General features: G+C 39.9%; 1 protein-coding gene across 1 annotated transcript; it reads left to right on the top strand.

The window, feature by feature from the left end:
* The first annotated feature begins 2,062 nt into the window (after window positions 1–2,062).
* LOC147887038 (uncharacterized) lies at window positions 2,063–2,661 on the top strand. The gene is made up of 2 exons (XM_087394972.1): window positions 2,063–2,195; window positions 2,293–2,661. Exons 1-2 carry the CDS (start codon window positions 2,106–2,108, stop codon window positions 2,461–2,463), a joined length of 261 nt encoding a protein of 86 aa, XP_087251098.1. The 5' UTR covers window positions 2,063–2,105; the 3' UTR covers window positions 2,464–2,661.
* The last annotated feature ends 18,820 nt before the right edge of the window (window positions 2,662–21,481 follow it).

Genomic DNA, 21,481 nt, shown 5'->3' on the forward strand with positions numbered 1-21,481 from the left:
TAAATTAGCTAGATAGTGCATGATTTCTCCTTGATTCCCAAATTTTGCTGAAATATGGACCTAAGCCCCTTGGTACCCCCTTGTGTAAATGTGTTAATGGGGCTTCTACGGCACAAGCTACCACATTAATTTATGGGAGTCCACTCCCATAAGCATTGCAGGTGGATTGGATCCCTTGGATATAAAGGAGGGTTGACACCCGTGACCCCTCTCTCTCATCCTGCCAGCTTTTTGGGAGAGAGAGAGAGAGGGCTTAGGGTGCAAGGATGTGGCCTGGCTAGGGTGCAAGGATGTGGGACCCCTCATAACCGGTGCCCCGTGGTTTGACATGTGGTGTGGTATGGCGACCTAACAGTGATATCCGAGCCATTTCTCCAACGGATTGTGCGCTATCATAGGATGTGATGACCCGTGATAGCTCTATGCTATGAAGGTGTCGTGATTCACGACGACAGACTGTAAAAGTGTGACTCTACTGTGAAGGGTCATGATTGATGGCATATATTTTAAATGAGAGTTTATGGGGGGCGGCATCATGCACTGGCACGACTGGCTGTCTCTTTGTGGTGGCGACACGTGTTTGGCATTTTGGGAGGACTTTGGTTTGTCCTACCCCATGAAGTTTCATGTCCCCCCGAATTGTGGTCTGGCTACCGTTTGGTTTGGTCAGATCGCCTTTCCAGGTGGCCCACAAGGGTTGTTGAAATATTGGCCTAAGCCCCTTGATACCGCCTTGTGGAAATGTGTTGATGGGGCTTCTAGGGCATTGGCTACCATGTGGATTTATGGGAGTGCAATCCCATAAGAATTGTGGGTAGATTGGATCCCTTGGATATAAAGGAGGGTTGAGACCCCTCTCTCTCATCCCGTCGTCTTTTTGGGAGAGAGAGAGAGAGAGAGAGAGAGGTCTTGGCATGGCTAGGGTGCGAGGGTATGGGACCCCTTATAACCGGTGCCCCCTGTTTTAACATGCGGCGCAATCCGACGACCTAATAAATTTAGCTTATGAACTAGCTCGAGTAAAAAATCCTTGGTACTTTTGGAGTTAGTATATTGTGTACACATGTTCTACTTCCTGATCTTTGTGAAATGTTTTGGGAGCCATGTCCTGCTCTTGAGCTACCTTTTTACCTTTTGAGATTCTTGAGCTTAGCTACTACTTGAAATAAATCAATCTCAACAATTATGATGATTTCTATCTCCATTGTTGGGTGTGTATGTCCTTTTAAGAAAATGATCTTCCAACTTGGTTAGTGTTTGATTTTCTTTGTATACATCAAGGATTTACGCAAACTGAGATCTCACTATCCTATATATGGAATGTCAACATCTTGATACCCCAATCATGCATAATACGTTGTCCATTTTCAACCATGAACTTCCTAATAAGAGGGGATTGACATTTTCCTCCATTGTCATCATTATCAAATTGATAGTAGTGTATAAAAACCACCTATGCTAAAATAGGCCCATTAAGTACAAAGCTATGACGCATGGGAAATCGCACCCCAAAGCTCTCTACCTCATGGTGCTATTTCCCCTACCCTTGAAAGCCATTGATATGACCCCTCTTCTACTAAGGTGACATTTCTTTATGGTTATTTCTCGCCCCCTCATGACATAAGCCCCTAAGGATGAGGCCATTTTAGGACCCCATGGCTTCAACATATATCATGGAAAGAAATGAATACACCTTTATTAATGCATGATATAATATTTTTCAATAACAATAATAATAGTCTTCAATATTAAATACTAATGATATTAATAAATAATGTAATAACCATTAATATATATTATGTAAATAGATGAAGAAGCTTCCAATTGACTTAATACATTAAGTACCATATGTAGGCCACGCATTTCTTTGGACTCGTTTTTTATAGAATTGTGTGCTCCCCACGAAACTCAAAGCGTGTGCCAAACCAGCGCATTCCCATGTCTGCATATATTCATGCTCCTCCACTCTCCAGCCCAAAATCATAGTTCATCCTCCTTCCTCGTCCCTGCGTAGTTCCGTCTCAATTTCCATTCCCCTACTGTGAAGCCTCTCCACATCTTGCACCCCCTCTGCCACACCACGTCCACCTATCCAGCCCAAAAAAATGCATTCTGCTCAGCAAGAGGAGAAGCAGCACAAGCAGCGCCAACATATGGCAGATGCCTGCGCCGTAGCGGCCGGTGTATTTGCCCTGGTGAGAAAGAGCTATTGTGAGCAGGCTACTCCTGGGTTGCCTGGCCTTTGTTTGACTCGTTGTCCTGACTCTTGCTTTGCTGTTCGATTTTGTGCAGCATGAGCGACATGAGGCAAAGAAGCATCCTGAGGAGCGTCACGCGCACAAGGTGCGAGAGCACGTCGCTGGGGCGATTGCGATCGGAGCTGGTGGGGTGGCAGTTCACGAGAAGCACGAGAGGAAGGAAGCCAAAAAGGAGGCCAAGCACGCGCTTCACCACAAACACTAATAAGGGTTGTGTTGTCATTATACGTCCTTTTACCTTGAAAGTTTTCTCTTACGTGGCGGCGGCATCTCAGGCTGTTTGGGTATTCGCCCACCTAAGCTGGTTGTTTGTATTCGACTCCCTCTAGAAGCTCCTCTCTTGTTCACATAGTTCATAGGGAAATGAGCTCCCGAAGTTCGATATTGGTGTGTGCTTAGGGAAAAAATAGAAATGAAAAATTGTGCATCCTTTTTACCTTGGAGTTTTCTCTTATGTTTATCTTGTTTCTCTTTCTAATAAAGGGTCCTTTGGAATTGTAATTACACTTCCCTTAAAGCTTCATTTATAGGATCAATCTTGGTTCTCTTTCATCATAATGATAGACAATCGAGTCTTCAATCTAGAATAACAGATATGCCCTTCAATAACTAAGATGAATCCACTACTATTCAAGGTGACCTATTATGTATTAGACTCATCCAATGTGATTTTTCCTCAACTAATTTCTTTTAAAGAAACATAAAGGTAAGGCAATGTTGTAAAGTATATATTCTCTCTAAAATATCCATAGTAGTAACTCACATTTACATAATTGCTTATTGATTTCACTTTCTAGTACATATGTTCTCATCTACCATCTTTCTCCATTTCGATAGCATCATGTTTTCTCTACTTGCTTTTGCTCACATTGTTTAAACAAGAGGTCCCCTCATATTCAATTCAAGGATGTATAATTACTCGAGGAGGGGCGGGTGGGAAAGGCATGGGGAGAGCAAAGAGGACACCGATTCATGAGGACATCCCTCTACTTATGAGGGGAGGAGCCCTTATTTATGAGAGTAACAATTTGAAACCATCTTCATGTAGCCTAGTGGATTTAAAATCATTCTAGGTGGGTAAAGGATGTCTTGCATTCAAGTCCCCCCTTTGCATGAAATTTTAAAGCTATCCCTTTAACCTTATTGAGCTATCCCTTTGACCGTATTGAGCTATCCCTTTGATCTTATTGAGCTATGTAATCTTGTCACCCCCAAAAAATTAATTGAGTTTCTCTATTAAAAGGTTTTAACTCTCCTTGGATGAATGAATAATTTATTGACATCAAGGGCAGATGGAAGTATGGTTGAGCAAAAATTATGAGAGTTCTCCTCAGGTCTAGTATATGAATGGAACAATTTGTTGATATTAAGGCCTTCAGAACAGATAGGTGGAAAGTATGATGTGCAAACCAATTAATGGAGAAATTAGGTGACAACCAATAGACAGTTAACATTGCATTCACACTTCTAGCCATCATCCCACTTTGAGTGTAATGGAGTGTAGTTGCGAATGGTTGCCATAGCCTCATCTTATACATTCATGTTTCTTCTAGTCATCATCCCACCTTAGACCAAGTTTCTTGTGTAATGGGAGTATAGTTAACTAAAAGTGAATACTTGTCATAGCCCCATCTTATACATATTCACAATGAAGGAGGAAACATTTGTGCACTCAATTCATAGAACCTCTAAGCATAGGATTTAAATTGCTTGATTAAAACCGTTCTTTAAATTGATTTAATCGATTTCTTCAAATAAAAATTGTTTTAAAAAAACCTCAACTAAGGTTTTTTTCCCTTGGTGATTGGTGGATTAATCAATGCTTTATCAAAACATGGCCTTCTTACTAGACACATGATAAATACTACTTGTATATATATACCATGCAAAAAAATGAGATATTATGTGGTATAATAATGGTTAACTAAGTGCGAATAAAAGTAGACATTTTTAATGATTTAAATTGTGTAAATGTGTTTAAATTGATATAAAAATGCTTTTTGAATTAAAAAAGGTCTTTAAAAAATCCTTGCATTTGTAAACATGATTCAAGATGTGACCCCCAACAAAATAAAAATGCTTTTGGAATTAAAAAGGTCTTTAAAAAATCTATGCATTTGTGAACATGATTCGAGATGTGACCCCCAACAAAAACTTATGGATCATACCCTTTAGGTCTTCTTGAAGGCAAGATTTGTTCATAGCTATTTGTTTCCTTTAAATTTTAAGTGTGTTATACTAATGCTTCTTTTGGGCTATGTACATTGCATAGAGATTGTATAACCTTAGTTACCCTTCACTTGTATCAAAGTAGGCTTGCTTATTTATCATTCACAACTCATTATACAATAATATTGGCATAGTTATCACTTGCCCACATCTATGCATGACCTTAGTTGCCCTTCAATTGTATCAATTCACAACTACTCATTACACAATCATATTTGGCATAATTATCACTTATCCATAACTACTTTTTTAAGTTCTTACTACTTGCAATGATTTATTGTCTTAGCTTGCAAGTTGCAATGTATCCATCAAAGTACTATAGTTTAATATCCATCAAAGTAGTCTTGCCTAAAAATCATTTGTAATGCATTTAACAATCATATTCGGCATAAGTTTTACTCATCCACATCTAGTTTTTTGAGTTTTTACTACTTGGAATGGTTTTTATCTTAGCTTACTCTACAAATGATGTATCCCTCAGAAAGAAGACATTAGACATCTTCTCTGAGAATGTTTTGTACTATGCAACACATCTATGTTGGCCCTTCCTCAAGAATCACTCATGTCCAAATGAAAAGTGTAAATGAAAACAATAGTAGGTCTTCATAGGGATGAAGAGATGTTCTTGTAGATAGTTCTCAGAAGGATGGATCATTCAATTCTTTATCTAATAACACTTATTTCATTAATTTTGGACTCATATGTCTACTTTTGGACTATTCCTTAAAATCCTTCCCAAATGAAAAGTTTACTTTATGAAAATGTCATTCGAGAAACAAAAAATTTACTTTCTGGCACGATCATTTCCACATAATACATTTCAAAATATCTCTCTACAATGTTGCACTAATAATGCAAAAACTACTATTAAATCCTAATTTTGTATTTCTTGTTTTTAAGAACTGTATTCTTAAATTAAAAAATCCGAGTTATTAGTTTAAATCCATGAAAAACCATGCTATTGAAGATTCACAAAATTTAAAAAAGGTATACACAAGAGACCTGCAAAACTCTTTTTACTTTCAATGTAGAAAACTATAACACTCTTGAATATTCAAGAAATTAAAAGATTTATATAGACATGAGACATGATGGAAGCCTCTTTTGTACTCTAAAAAATAGCAATAGCTGTGCTTGCAATTTGACATTATCATAAGGTTACAAGAAATATTGCTCTGGATGAGTCTTGACTTTGTGTAAATCATCATTGTATTGCTATCTTTTCCAATTTTTATTCCTAGTAAAGTGCCCCCTTGAATCAAATTGCTCTTTCATAAAGATACATCTGATGCCTGCTCATCTTTCTCCAACTCTCTCTTTGTCATCACTAGAATGAGATTTCCTTTGCTCAGTACCAAGAATCATGCTTTCTTTGTGGTGTCAACAATGGTACAGTTTGTGAAGTCCTTCAGGGCATAAATTCTTCCATTGTATTTCAGTGTCATACCATTGATAAATACTGTAGCGTCAAGATCCATCCTATATTAAAGCACAACAAAACTTTTAGGTACAAATAATATAATACTTTTGCATGAAAACTACAATTGCTTTGATAAATCAAAAGTACAATGAGTCCCATTGATACACCTCAAGTTTTCATTCTTCCCAATGGTATAAGTGTCAATTTCATGCTTTGGGAATAGTCTAAAAGGCTTTACAAGGCTTAGATACATGCATAAATGTGAAAAAAAAAAAGGATTTACAATGAACTCATGGATAGTGTAAAATGAACTCATGAACTCATGGATAGTGTAAAATGAAATAAAGTACAATCGAATGCAAATCTGAAGTCTGTCTGATATAAGTGCAATATGCTCTGTCAACTCCCACAATTGGTACAAATAAAATCTGCTCTGTCCACTCCCATAACTGATACAACTATAATATGTCCTGTCCATCGATACAACTTCCAATCATCTTGAAATTTTTAAAACCTTGATCGTTGCTTAAATGGTAGGGTTGTTGTGAGTGTGAAACCACATGTGAACGAATGGAACTCCGATTAGGAACTAGTCGTTTTGAGCATGGCTTTGATTGGTTTTTATGGAGTTCTCTCCTCTAAGGATAAACTAATATATGCTAATTTAGACTACATCAACCGTCAAAGCGAATAAAAGCAAGAAATAATTTCTTTTCCATTGTTCTTTTTAATATGCTTAGGTTGCGAGCTAAAAGCAAAAAATAATCTCTTTTCCATTGTTCTTTTTAATATACTCAGGTTGCGAATTTAAAAAAGACAATTACTATTGAGACAAACAATTTTAAAAATAAGACAAAATTTTTATTTACAAAAACTAATTTACTTCCAACTCATAAGAATTTAACATTCACATTAATAAGAAGTTAAAATCTTAATTAATTTAAATTTGACATTATGAAAAATAATAAAAACTAAAAATTCAAATTGACTCCAAACCCTAAATTCTAAACCCAAAATCCCAAACCCTAAACCATAACCCCTAAACCCTCAAATCCTAAAACCTAACCCCAAAACCCTAAACCCTAAACCCAAACTCCCAAACCCTAAACCCTAAACCCTAAACCCTAACCCTAAACCCTAAATCGTAAATCCCAAACCCTAAACCCTAAAGCATAAACCCAAACTCCTAAACCTAAACCCTAACCCCTAAACCCTAAACCCAGACCCTCAAACCCCCAAACCTAACCCCCAAACCCTAAACCCTAAATCCGAACCCCCAAACCCCCAAACCCTAAACCCAAACTCCAAACCCTAAACCCTAACCCTAACCCTCAAGCCCTCAAACCCCAATCCTAAACCCTAAACCCAAATCCTAAACCCAAACCCCCAAAGCCTAAACCCTAATCCCTAAACCCCAAACCCTAAACCCTAGACCCTAACCCCCAAATCCTAATCCCTAACGCCCTGAACACTAACCCCAAAGCCAAACCCTAAACCTGTAACCCCAAACCCTAAACCCCCAATCCCCAAACCTTAAACCCAAACCCCCAAACCCTTTTTAATTCAAATTAATTTAACTTAAAACTAATAAGAATTTAGAATTCACATTAATAAGAAGTTTAAATTTTGACAAAGTAAATTATTATTAGTTTGAATCACACAATTTAAAATATAAATAAATTTAAATTAACTTAGTTTATGGAAAAATATAAAATTTAAACGTAAAATTAAGAAAATAAGACTTAAAATAAAGAATTCAATATTTACGTAGAAGAATATATTAATTCTCCTAAAAGGAAATAAATTAAACTAATAATATACTAATGTAAGTTAAACTACTTTTAAAATTTTCAAAAGGGTGAGAAATTTGAAATTATAGTTTCTATATTCCAACACAAAATGCATTTTTTTCTACTATATTCCAAAAGTTTTAATTGAGAAATTAAACTAGTAAATTGAAAATGCAAGTGAAACTCATTTAATTTTTTTCTTAATTTAAAATTCAAGTTTTCACAAGTTTGTCTTTTCGCACATGTTTGTCTTTTCACACACTTTTCAAGTTTCCACATGTTTGGCTTTTCAAACACAAGGGTTCATAGTTTAAAAGAAGGCAGGAAATATGAAATTCAAGTTTCCACACGTTTCTCTTTCAAACACCAAGGTTCATAGTTTTGTTTGTTTAAGTTTCGACTAAATTACACACCAAGTTAGATAGTTTTGTTTGCAAGTTTCCACCTCGGGGGGGTCACTATGTATAAACCCTCTATATCACGTGCGTTCAAGGCCTATATTTAAAATCCCTTATCTGTAAATTTTTTCATTAATAAAATGTACCCCTTTTCTATACAAATCTGTAAATTTTTTCCAAAACTATTTTAAATAGTCCCTTATGTATATTTAATTCTGTAAATTTTAGAACTAAAAAATATCCTTCTGTTGAACTCACGTGATAGGGTTACATATGATGAGTGACCCCCCCGAGGTTTCCACATGTTTACATTCTCCTTCACTATCTCTCCTCTAATATCCCTCATTGATCGTAGCCCCTCCATCAAAACATCTCTCCTCTATCCCTCCTTGATCGTCGTGCACTCCTTCCTCCTCATTGGTAAGATTTTCTATCTCTTTCATTCTTACTCTCTCTCTCCCTCTCTCTCGTACTTTCTCTCACTCCCTCCCTCTCTAAATTTCATCTCTCCTCTCTCTCTCTCTCTCTCTCTCTCTCTCTCTCTCTCTCTCTCTTTCCTCTCCTTTTTATTTCCTCTCCCCTCTCCTCTCCGTTTCCTCTCGTCTTTATTTACTCTCTCTCTCTCTCTCTCTCTCTCCTCCTCTCTGTTTCCTCTCTCTCTCACGTTGCCTACTCTCTCGCTTCCTTGCCTAGTCTCTCGCTTTACCTCTCTCTCTCTCTCTCTCTTGCGTGCGCGCTGCCCTCTCCCTCTCTGTCTCCCTCTCTCTCTCTCTCTATCTATCTATCTCTTCTGCACTGCCGCGGCAGCGTGCCACCCTTTCTTCACCTCTCTCTCTCTCTCTGCATCTATCTCTCTCTCTCACTCTGTGTGTGTCACACACTGCCACGGCAATGCACCCCTATTCCATCGCCTCTCCCTCTCTCTCTCATGCAACCTCTCTCCCTCTCTCTCTCCCTCTGTCTCTCTCTCACGCGGCCCTCTCTCTCTCTCTACAGTGCGCTACCGTTGCAGTGGCACCTCTCTTCTTTCACCTCGCCTCTCTTCCTTCACCTCTCCCTCCCTCCCTCTCTCTCTCTCTCTCTCGCAACCTCTCTCCCTCTCCCTCTCCCTCTCTCGCACGCCCCCCTCTCTCTCTCACTCTCTCTCTCTCTCTCTCTCTCTCTCTCTCTCTCTCTCTCCCCAACGCGCTGTCACTGTTGCGACAGTGGTGCCTATCTTCTTTTACCTCTCCCTGTCCCTCTCTCTCTCTCACTTCTATCTCGCACACTACCTCTCTCCCTCTCCCTCTCTCTCTCTCCCTCTCTCTCGGCCCTCTCTTCCTTCACCTCCCTCTCTCTCTCTCCTCTCTCTCTCTAGCTTCTTTTCTCTCTCTTTTCTTTCTCTCTCTAAGTTCTCTCTCTATAATAAAAATTAAAAAAAGTACCTGGAAGAAAGCTGAGATGTATGCTTGTGCTTGCTTTTGCTCTTGCTCCTCCTTTTGCTTCTCCTCTCGCTCTTCCTTGTTGAAATGAGAGAAACAATGAGAGGAGGAGAGTATATGTAAGAAAAGCTAGGGTTTTAAGTGTTTCTCTCTCATTGGTCCTTCTATATCATTGTCTCCTCTCCCATTGGCCTCTCCATCACATTATCTTCTCTTCCATTTGTCCCTCCATCCAGGTATCTCTCCCTCTCCCACCCACTCCCACTCCCATCCTCCCACCCCCACCCCCACCCCCACCCCCACCTCCCCCATTCCCACTCCCCCCACTCCTATCCTCCCCACCCCCCCTCCCCCATTCCCATTCCCTCTCCCACTCCCACACCCATCCTCCCACCCCCATGCCCACCTCCACCTCCCCCATTCCCATTCCCACTCCCTCTCCCACTCCCACTCCCATTCTCCCCCCCCACCCCCACCCCCACCTGCCCCATTTCCACTCCCACTCCCTCCCACCCCCACCCCCACCTCCCCCATTCCCACTCCCTCTCCCACTCCCACTCCCACACCCACCTCCCCTCTCCTACTCCCACGCCCACTCTCCCTTTTTCCCACTCCCACCCTCCCACCTCCCTCTCCCATTTCCACATTCCTACTATCAATTCCACTCCCACTTATGAATTATCCTAATGAAAACTATTACTTAAATAAATGATATTACTGAAATCACTCATAAGGTTTAAGGTTTAGGTTTTGGTGGTTTGGGTTTAGGGTTTGGGGGTTTGGGTTTCGGGTTTGGGGGTTAGGCTTTAGGGTTTAGGGTTTGCGAGTTAGGGTTTAGGTTTAGGGTTTGGTGGTTTCGGTTTAGGGTTTGGGGAATAGGCTTTAGGGTTTAGGGTTTGCAAGGAATTAGGGTTTAGGGTTTGGGGATTAGGGTTTAGGGTTTGGGAGTTCAGGTTTAGGGTTTAGAGATTAGGGGTTAGTTTCTATGGGTTAAGGTTTAGGGTTTAGAGGGTCAAGATTAACATTTACGGTTTAGGGATTAGGGATTAGGGTTTAGGGTTTAGGATTTAGGGTTTAGAGGTTTAAGATTTAGGGATTAGGGATTATGATGTAGGGATTAGGGGTTAGGGTTTATGGGTTAGGGTTTGGGAGTTCGGGTTTAGGAGTTATGGTTTAGAGGTTAGGGTTTAGGGTTTATGATTTAGGGTTTAGGGTTTAAGGTTTAGGGGTTAGAGGTCTAGGATTAGAATTGAGGGTTTAGGAATTAGGGATTAGGGTTTAGGTTTAGGGTTCTAGGATTAGGGATTAGGGGTTAGGGTTTGCAGATTAGGATTTAGGGGTTTTGGATTTAGGTTTAGGGATTAGGGTTTAGGGTTTAAGGATTAGGGTTTAGAAATTAGGGTTTTTGGATTAGGGATTAGGGATTAGGGGTTAGGGTTTACGGATTAGGATTTAGGGGTCTAGGATTTAGGTTTAGGTTTTAGGGTTTAGGGTTTAGGGTTTAAGGGTTACACAGATTGTTTCTTCTTTCAAACAAAGATGCATTGCACTTTGTGATGCCGCCACCAAAAGCACCTTGATTTCCTGAATTGGTTCCTGCATTGGAGATCCTCCAACATGTGTGGGAGAAATTTCCCATTCAGGAAGCAAGAAAAATGCAGTCAAAGATAATCCTTGAATACTTTCAAGGTGTCATTGAACAAGGTTCAACTTCATTGGAGGGACCTAAGGTGCAAGAATCCACACATGGGAAAGGAAGTGATGAGACACACCATGTAGACCTAGTTCAGGGTAATACAAATGAGGGAGGAACTGGAGTGGATGAGACAGAAAACATTGTAACGTTGGATGAGGGTCTTGTACAAGTGGATTCTTACAAGGGATCTACATCTAAGACAGGAATTGAATTGGCTGAGACACGACATGCATCAGATGATACAAGACATGCACACGCATTTGAGACATGAATTGAATTGGCTAAGACACATGCATCAGATGAGACAGGACATGCACATGCATCTCTCGTTCATGGTATTACTCACTTAGATGGTGTAACTCATGAAGTTGATGGAATAACAGAACAAGTGCTGCCCTTGAGTATACTTGAAGTGGAGGCAATAGAAGAAGTAGGGGATCCAAAGTAGTTCACATAGAGCCCCTAAAAAATAAACCCCGATGTCAAATGCAAAAGGCAAGTACTTCACGAGCTACAGTTCCAAGTCCTATAACTCAAAAAAGAGGTCGTTCATCTACAAAGAAAGGGCAAAAACAGAAGAGGAAGAGCATGAAGAGGACGTGGAGGGTCTTGAAATGGAGTCAGATTCAGAAGCAGGAATGTTATCAATGAAGAACCTAAATCTTTTCTTGAATGAGGCAGTGACAGATGAGGATCCAAGATATATATGGGGCCAAAAGACTCAAGTTGTACATGCTTCAACAGTGATCAAAGCAGGCGTCTTCACCAACAGTAGGACCTTAGATATTGTCTATGCTGAAAAGATTTTTCAACCTTCGATTGATGGGGAAAAACCAGTTGTTTCTAATTTGGTAATCTGTCCAAGAGCATTTTGGCCAGTCAAAGGAGATTCTAGTCAATCCATCAATTTCTTTCAACCTATAGATTTTGAGATGCAATTCACTAAGTTCCTTGAAAAACAAGTTCCCTCACTTCAAGAAGGATAGAGTTTAGTGAATGATCCAGAATGACATATAAAGGATGCCAAGAGAAATTTCTTAGCTCATTGCACATTTGAGGCAATAGATGGTCAGCACTATGCCTATGCTTGTAATGACCGTTTTAGAGAGGCATACAACAAAGGAGAAATTACTTATCAAACCTTCGTGAGTGTGCCTTAATTCCACTACTATTCTGCAAGCATTTGTATCTTCAAGAACGAGAAAAAATATTTGATTGAGTCGAAAAGACTTAATCATGACATTCATGCACTATGAAAGATCACCTCCACTTTAGAGATGTTGCTCAACGCTAGGACCATATGGATAACTTTTCATTCTCCTATGACCATTCTCAAAAGGACTGCAACTAAAGTGGAAGCCGATAATCTTGTTGACTTCTACACATGCTTGAGTGCCATTGTACCATGACCTAGATCTATATGACCTAGGTTGCACCAACTTGTTTCTTTCATGGATAAAAAGTGACCCTTAGGTGATGCTATAGCACTCCATTTTTTGGTCCATTATTATAGCACAATTGGGGCCTTTTAACCTAATACTAGCTACCCATCAAATATTTGTTGTAGATGCTAGGGGTAATTACCAAACTACTAGTGGTAGTTTTGTCACTACCATTAGTAATTTTATTGGAGTGTTCCTTAATGGTAGTTCTCTTACTACTATATACAATATTACCAATAGTAGTCCTAATCCCAATGATAGTACACATACTATTATTACGACCATCAGACTCAAATTATCAATTAGATCTATGAATGCATATATATACGTCTATCTAAATCTATACCTATCTAATCCTCATCCAATACGTTTGCATTTATTTTTGGTGCTTTGTGTTAGAGCTATATATAGCTTGCCCTAACTTGAACTTGTAACTAGTGATCAATATGAAACAGCCTTTGGGAGTCTATTTGGTGTGTCTATCATCTCTTCTTCTTCTCTCTCAACATGGTATTAGAGCTACAAAGGTGTTGCTATTGTATGCTCACTATAATGAAAAAAGACAAGAAGTATTAGTTGTTGATTTAAATACATAGCGCGTTAAGTATCTCATCGTTTATTTTCTCTTGTCGATTTTGACATGTCTAACTTGATGTGGTTTTTTTGGAGGTCTTCTGGTGCAAATTTGAAAAAGTTATCAATGGAAACGGATCGTAGATCATTTGCAGAGCATAGCTCTCATCGTGCTCTTCGTTTTGAGCACTTAAACGCCCTAATCGGACTTCGAAGTAGAAAGTTACGTCAATTTTTGTGACGACTCCTTTTTTCTTGGTTTCGTGATCGGCACGCTTGTACTGCTTTTCACCAAGAATCTCGTGGCTTCATGATAAACGTATTGGTTTCATGATCGGCACGATCGTAGTGCTTTTTGCCAAAAATACCTCCATTTCATGATCGACAAGTTTTGCTTTTCTCCAAAAATATCGTGGTTTCGTGATCAACAAGCTCAAAGCGCTTTCTTGGCATGCATGCTATTTGTAGTATACTCCTATCTCACGTTCTATCCTTTTTTGGGGTATCTCGAGTTCTATATTTTTAGAGCAACCATTGTATTCTCGATCATTAACATGAGCTCTGACAAACGTTCAACGGCTTTCCTTCTGGCCAACGATCTGTTCCTCTGTTTCAAGGATGAGGTTTTCCTAGTTGGAAAGCGAAGATGTTATTGATACTCGAAGGTAATAATGTTTCAGATATTGTTCTTGGTGATCTCGTTTGTCCATCTCAACTTGTTGATGCAACTCCGAATCATGCTCTTGTGACTCAAGGCCCTCTCTTTGAGCAATGTAGATCTGACTCTACTGAGTGGCGTTCTTGTGATAAAGTAGCTCATCGTCGGTATATTTTATCTGCTCTACATGATTCTCTTATGCTAGATGTATTTGCCCTTCCTTCTTCTCATGCAATATGGGAATATCTTGTTGGCTACTTCTGAGAAGAAATCTGTCACATAGATTCTTTATCTTCATAATCTTTTGAGCACTCCGTACAAATTTGGAGCTCCTATGACAACTCATATTAACTCATTCAAGAATATCATCAATCAACTTGCTGCTCTACTGGTGCACCTGTTCCACGAAATCCATTGGTGACCTATCTTCTCGACACAGTCCAAGATCCATTATATGATAATATTGTTACCATCCTTTCCAACAAAAATGAGATTGATTTTGATCAAACATGTATTTCTTTGATTGAGTACGCTCAACGATGCGAGCGTCGTAAAGTCCCTCATGAATCTGTCATGATAACAACAGATGATGTAGATTCAAAGAGCTTGTGTTGCTCGCAAGCGTCCTTTCTCCAAATATGGACGTGGTGGTCATCCGTATAGAGGTGGCAATTCTTCTCATCTCAAATATCCTGAGAAACATTGTTCTTACTATGATAACCATGGTCATGTTATCTCTGATTGTTGGGCTCGACAATATGATGAGGAACATGGTGTTACCACTAAGCAACCCCGCTTATCCAATAATTCTCCTTGCAAATATTGTGGTGGAAATCATCCATCCTTTCGGTGTTACAAGAGGCGTTATGATCGCGAACGAGCATACTCAAGCATAAGGCTACTCAACAACAAGATGCCCATACGCATCAAGAGACAAATCATATCTGTTCTGATGTCTCTCCAGAAAGGATACTTTTCATGTTTGAGATGGTTCCACTTTTATTTTGATTCTGGTGCTACTAGTAATATGACATATCAATCTCAATGGTTACATAATTATCATGCTCTTCCTCATAAGAAATTGGTTTATCTTGATGATGACACTACTTGTCAAGTCCTGGGTGTTGGTGATTTATATCTTGGCACTTTTTCTTCAACAAGAGCCTTGCGAGGTGTTCTCCATGTTCTAGATCTTCAAAGAAATCTTCTTTCTATTGCACGACTTGTTGATCTCGGTCTCTTTATTGGCTTTGACCACACACAGTGTCGAATTGAAAAAGATGGACATACCATAGCAGTTGCTCCGCGGAATGGTAACCTCTTTTAACTTTCCTTAAATGATGATATTGCTAATGTGGTTACAGCCCTGGTTACAGCCCTTGGTGATCTGGACTGCAAGCTATGGCATCATCTTTTTGTTCATTTGGATTTTGCCAAGCTACTTGCTATAAATTGTCATGATCTTGTGGATGGTATGAATCTCCCAGCTCTCGTCCTCACATGGGCCTCTGTGAATATTGCGCTCTTGGTAAACATCATCAAAAACCCTTTCATGCATCTACTTCAACTCATTCATATGCTTTATTGGATCTTGTGGGTGGTAGCAAGCTAAGGGTGTCCACTTCCGGACCACTTTCGGGTGAGTGTGACACCCGCTCGAGTGAAAATACAAAGGTTTTGCTTCGGTCTCCAATACCTCGATCGAGGTATTAGCACCAATGAAAATCACACACGAGGACAACCGAGCCAAGCCAATACCTCGATCGAGGTACTGGGCTTTTTTCATCGGACCGAGCCTCTACCTCAATCGAGGTTTGCTGGCAAGCCACCTATACATGCCACATCTACCTCGTTCGAGGTATTCTGGCAATCCAGCTCAACCTCGATCGAGGTAAGGTGGCATGTCCAGCATACCTCGATCGAGGTATGTGCGATCCGACAGGGCAGATGACATACCTCGATCGAGGTATGCTGGACCGATGACTTGGCATCCGGCTGCTGCCGACATACCTCGATCGAGGTATCGTGGCATGTCAATACCTCCATCGACGTGGATGTACCGATATGTATGGGCATGTCACAATACCTCGATCGAGGTATCGTGGCATGTCAATACCTCCATCGACGTGGATGTATGGGCATGTCACAATACCTCGATCGAGGTATCGTGGCATGTTAATACCTCGATCGATCGAGATGTATGGGCATGTCACAATACCTCGATCGAGGTATCGTGGCATGCATGCAGAATACCTCGATCGAGGTAGCTAAACCCTAATTTTTCTTATAAAAGGAGAGCGACCCCCCTCATTCCGCATACCTCGATCGAGCTCCTCCTCATCCACCGATTTCGGATTTGCGGGACGTCGACGGAATTGCGCGACCGACGGAGAGCCACCAACGGACATCGACGGAGATGGACGGAGCCGGAGCGGGAGAGTCCAAGTAGGGTTTTTTTTATGTAGCATTTTCTTTTTGGTAAAATTTAATTAAATTTTAGTTTATAAGAAAAATTATAAAAAAATTCTAAATTTCAAATGCATTTTAATGTTTTTTTGGAATTTATGAATTACGACATTTTTTATTTAAAATGTGAAAATGAAAATTTAAAAAAAAAAAATAGAGCTATTTTTATTAAATAAAAAAACGTTCATAGGAATAATTATAAAATATTTATAAATTTGAAATGCATTTGTAAATTTTTTTTAAATTTTTGAATTACGACATTTATAATTTAAAATGTGAAAATTTTAAATTTAAAAAACGTTTGATGAGGCATTTTTTATTCAAAATGTGAAATGGAAAAATTCTGTCTTTTTTATGTAGCATTTTCTTTTTGGTAGAATTTAATTAAATTTTAGATTATAGGAATTACGTAATTTTAAAGTTTTTTTAAATGCATTTTAAAGTTTTTTAAATTATTTTTGGAATTACGTAATTCTTTATTTAAAGCCTGAAAATGTATATATTTTGTTTTTTGAAATCATCTTTTAAAAAAAAGAGATTAAAGATATTTTTTTTATTAGTGTTATTTATATTTAAATAAAAAAACATTTAAATTTTATTTTTAAAAATGATCTTTTAAAAAAAAGAAAATAAGAGTTTAAGTTAGTATTTAAATGTCAAAAAGTATATAATTTGTTTTTTAAAATAATCTATTAAAAAAAATTTATAAGTGAAGTTTACAAATTACTGAAGTTTTGAATTTAATATAACGTTTAAATTTTGTTTTTAGAAATCATGTATCAAGAACAAGAAAATAAGAATTTTGTTAAAATAAGAAAATCATGTATTAAAAGCAAGAAAACAAGAACAAGAAAAAGAGAGATTAAAGTAGGTTCTATGCTATCTTTAAAATTCGTGCTATTTTTATTTAAATAAAAAAACGTTTAAATTTTAGTCTTCAAAACCATCTTTTAAAAAAACATCGTTTATGTGGAATATTATAGATTATATAGTTGGTTAAGAGTTGTTTTATAATTTAGGTAGAGTAAGTAGGCTGTATAAAACACCACATGGGCATTATCCCTAAAACACCACACCACATGGGCAAAGACCCCAACACTAGAGTGGTTAGATGCATAAGCATATGGCTAATTGGATCTTGTAAATGCACCAGTGCATCGAAAACACATACGTAATTTATGATTGTCCAAAGGTCTCCTCTCTGGCGACACGGTGGCACAGGGGCCGGGGGGGAGAGAGAGAGAGAGAGAGAGAGAGAGAGAGAGAGATTAGGCGGCACGTAGGGAAAGACAGAGCCTTTTAGAGGGATCGTAGAGAGAGAGAGAGAGAGAGAGAGAGGTACTCTGTGTGTGTGTGTGTGTGAGAGAGAGAGAGAGACACACACACACACATAGAGAGAGAGAGAGAAAGAGAATGTGTGTGTGTGTGTGTGTGAGAGAGAGAGAGAGAGAAGTAGAGAGAGAGAGAGAGAGAGAAAGAAGTAGAGAGTATGTGCGTGTGTGTGTGTGCATGTGAATGTGTGCGTGCGTGTGTGCTCGCATGCACACAAAGAGAGAGAGAGAGAGAGAGAGAGAGAGAGATTTCCACGTGCCATGAGGGAGAGGGAGGGACTGTGCAAACAAAGAGAGAGGCATTTGAGTCACAGTCTAACGCGGCAAGTTCATGACACATAGCAACACGCAGGCGGTGGATGACATGCAACAAGCATGATATGTGGAAGCTTTATACATGGAGAGCGAGTGAGAGAGAGAGAGAGAGAGAGAGAGAGATAATTGTATAAATGGAACCCATTGTGCCCCAAATTAAGCAAGGTTGTCAAGGAGTAGATCATTATTTAATTCCTTAAGTCAATACTAGCCCGAGGTGTGTTTTCTTTCCTGCTTGAAGACATTACAACAAAGTAGCCACAATACCAGTGGAGGCTATATGGATTAAATAGTAGGCTAAATCAAGCATGGTAAGGGAGTGAATATACAAGATCTATTGGAAACGCAATATGTGAGATGATGAAGGAACTATACATCTATTCTTCTATTCTATTCTTTAAGGAGACTAATCCCAAAATAGAGAGAAAAATTGAGATGAGGGAAAGAGAGAAAAGAAAGAAAAATTGAGATGAGGGAAAGAGATGCGCGCGTGTGTGTGTGTGTGTGTGTGTGAGAGAGAGAGAGAGAGAGAGGTAGAGAGTGAGAGGAGAGAGAGAAGGGGGTAAGCAGAGAGTAAGAGAGAGAAATTTACATGAGGGAGAGAGAGAGAGAAGTAGAGAAAGGGGTATATATATATGTATATGTATATGTATATGTATAGATAGATAGAGAGAGAGAGAGAGAGAGAGAGAAGTAGAGAGAGAGAGAGACAGAGAGAGATTATATTGCATATATAATCTATAATATCTTAACATGCACATGAAATGTAAGCAAACTACTAAGCTAAAGATGTTGAGGAAATCTTAGTATGACTTGCATAGTATTTTTGGTGAAATGAGGGCATATTTATAAATTAAAAGCCCCCAAGATAATGATTAGGTAAAAGGAGGCATGTCATCCAACAATGTCGAACATTGTAGTGCTAGCCAAAAGAATATAGCACATTCTCCCAAGAATTTCTCGGACATTACCAAGAAGTTTTAAGTTGTCGATTGCTCCCTTCCATAGTGTCTGCTACCAAGGACTAAGTAGTAGGAATCTCCAATGCTAGATTGACCCCGTTGGTTACACTCGATGTTGCTACCAATATCACATATGAGAGGTTAATTTAGTCTGCTAGATAGCTTAGTAGATAAATTTATTAAAGACGATCTATGATCGCAACTTTGAGACCAAGCGAAGCGGGTCTCTAGCCTGTCGTAGACAGGTCAGGTTACTCGTATTGGATAAAAAGTGAAAAAAGGGAAACATATAAGGAAAAAATATTTGAGACATCTAAGTTTAAAAATGCAACAACTAGAGTTTGAAAAAATTCTAATCAAAATTAAGAATTATTAATAATATTGATTAATATTGAGCCACACATTTGGCCCATCTACCGGTAGGTGCATAGGATGATCCCAATGACATCCTACCTCATCAAGGAGTACGTACAAATAGTTTTCATTACGTAAATAGATTATAAGTCATATTGAATAGAATATTATTTTCATTACCCAAATAGAATATTAATTTCCATGTGTTTTTTTTGTGCATGCGCCAGCCAGCGCACAGGTTCTAGCACCACTATTCGTATGCAGATAGAGATGCTGAGAGCTGAGATGAGGGCACTGCAGGATGCTAGGGCACCCCCTCACTTGGTTGCGAGTCTAGATTCAGTTATTGAGGCCCTGGGTCGATTGGACACAGTTGAGGACGTTGTGGATAGCTTTCAGGCACAGGCTGAGGCGGAGATCACTGGTGGTGGCTTGGACTGGAGAGCCATTCGACAGTTGTTTGAGCGTGAGTCACATCACAGGAAGGCCTTGGAGGATATGTTTTGGGATGGTCACACCGAGGCGATGCGACCACGATCAGGGCTCCCCTTGCATATTTTACGTTGTAGGCACCCCATCATAGCAGCACACATTTATCCGAGATATCTCGCTGCGAATGGTGGTCGATTGCCTCACAACCGTCAGATAGCCAAGTCGTTTGCCATGCAGCTATACGTTGAGTTTGTGCTTGGTCATCGGGTGGACTACCTTAGTACTCGTCCAGGATCAGGAGCGGGACATGGTAGGATGGGGTGTCAGGAGCGTCAGATTGCAGGTGTTCGGCGTCGACGCGAGGCACTAGAGTTGCACACCATCCCTGCACCGGCATTGTGAGCGGTGGGAGGACAGATTAGGGGGGATGTTCATTCAGTGGCATCATCCTTGCAGCACATGGTCTCTGCCCTATCGAGATCTATTGCGATTCCACCTCCCCCACCACGATCATTGATGGAGCCTCCCACATCTACACCACCTCCCACATCTACACCGCCTCAGCACGAGTTGGAGGCTCGAGACACACGGATTGCAGAGTTGGAGGCATTGTTGGCTGAGTCTAGGGACGAGGTTAGTTATTTTGATTATGTTAGTTTATTTTTTTGTAGCGTGTTTTGAACTGAAGTTTTTTGGTTAATTCTCACCATGTACGCGACATGTTTGCATTGCAGGCACATCTATTGCGTCAGGAGATGGAGTCTTGCGTTCGACTGTTGCAGACAGATTTGGAGGAGCAGAGGATTCGGACACGCATAGCATACCATCGTGCAGAGCACTATATTTTGTAGTTGAGGCATATTAGTCGTGATCCATCTCGCCATAGGATCGACCCCAGCGTGGCCCTCTCGGGGGGGTCACTCATCATATGTAACCCTATCACGTGAGTTCAACAGAAGGATATTTTTTATTTCTAAAATTTACAGAAATAAATATACATAAGGGACTATTTTAAATAGTTTCTGAAAAAAATTACAGATTTGTATAGAAAAGGGATACATTTTATTAATGAACAAATTACAGATAAGGGATTTTAATAAATAGGCCTTGAACGCACGTGATATAGAGAGTTTTTACATAGTGACCCCCCTGAGGTGGCCCTATACCCCGCTCCTCTTGTAGATGTGCCGACTAGGACACCCATAGACGCAGCAGTCACAGCCAGGCTTCCTACTACCACTTGCGTCCTTTGCCACGAGGAGTTTGACACCGTAGGGTGGTTTGGACTAGGGTGCGGCCACATCGCACATCTCCATTGCATGACCCGCCACATGGTGGCACGATCAGTGTGCCCTGTATGCTTTGCTGACATTGATGTGGCGACATACAGAGGACTAGGCATGGATGATCTATATCCTGGTCGTCGTCAGGCCGTTGATCCATTCGCCCGCGTAGTCTTGACAGAGCACTACAGGGAGGAGGCACAGAGTGCGTTGCTGATGCAGGAGGGTGCTGATACATCGGTGGTTGCAGCATGCGTTCCATGACGCTTTTCGTATGGTGATTTCATGCCAGGTGACGAGGCACGAGCAGAGGAGGCACGCCGGATTGAGCAAGAGGCAGAGCTGCGACATCATTGCAGCAGTGGGTGGAGCAGCAGCTAGGGCAGGGCCGAGACCAGCGTCTTCTACACGTAGAGACGATTACTCGCGCGCTGGATTTGAGGCACAAGTATT

The sequence above is a fragment of the Dipteris shenzhenensis genome, chromosome 23 (assembly GCF_047967505.1).
Source record: "Dipteris shenzhenensis isolate YYH24624 ecotype China chromosome 23, Dip_SZ_1.0, whole genome shotgun sequence".
Lineage (NCBI taxonomy): Eukaryota > Viridiplantae > Streptophyta > Polypodiopsida > Gleicheniales > Dipteridaceae > Dipteris > Dipteris shenzhenensis.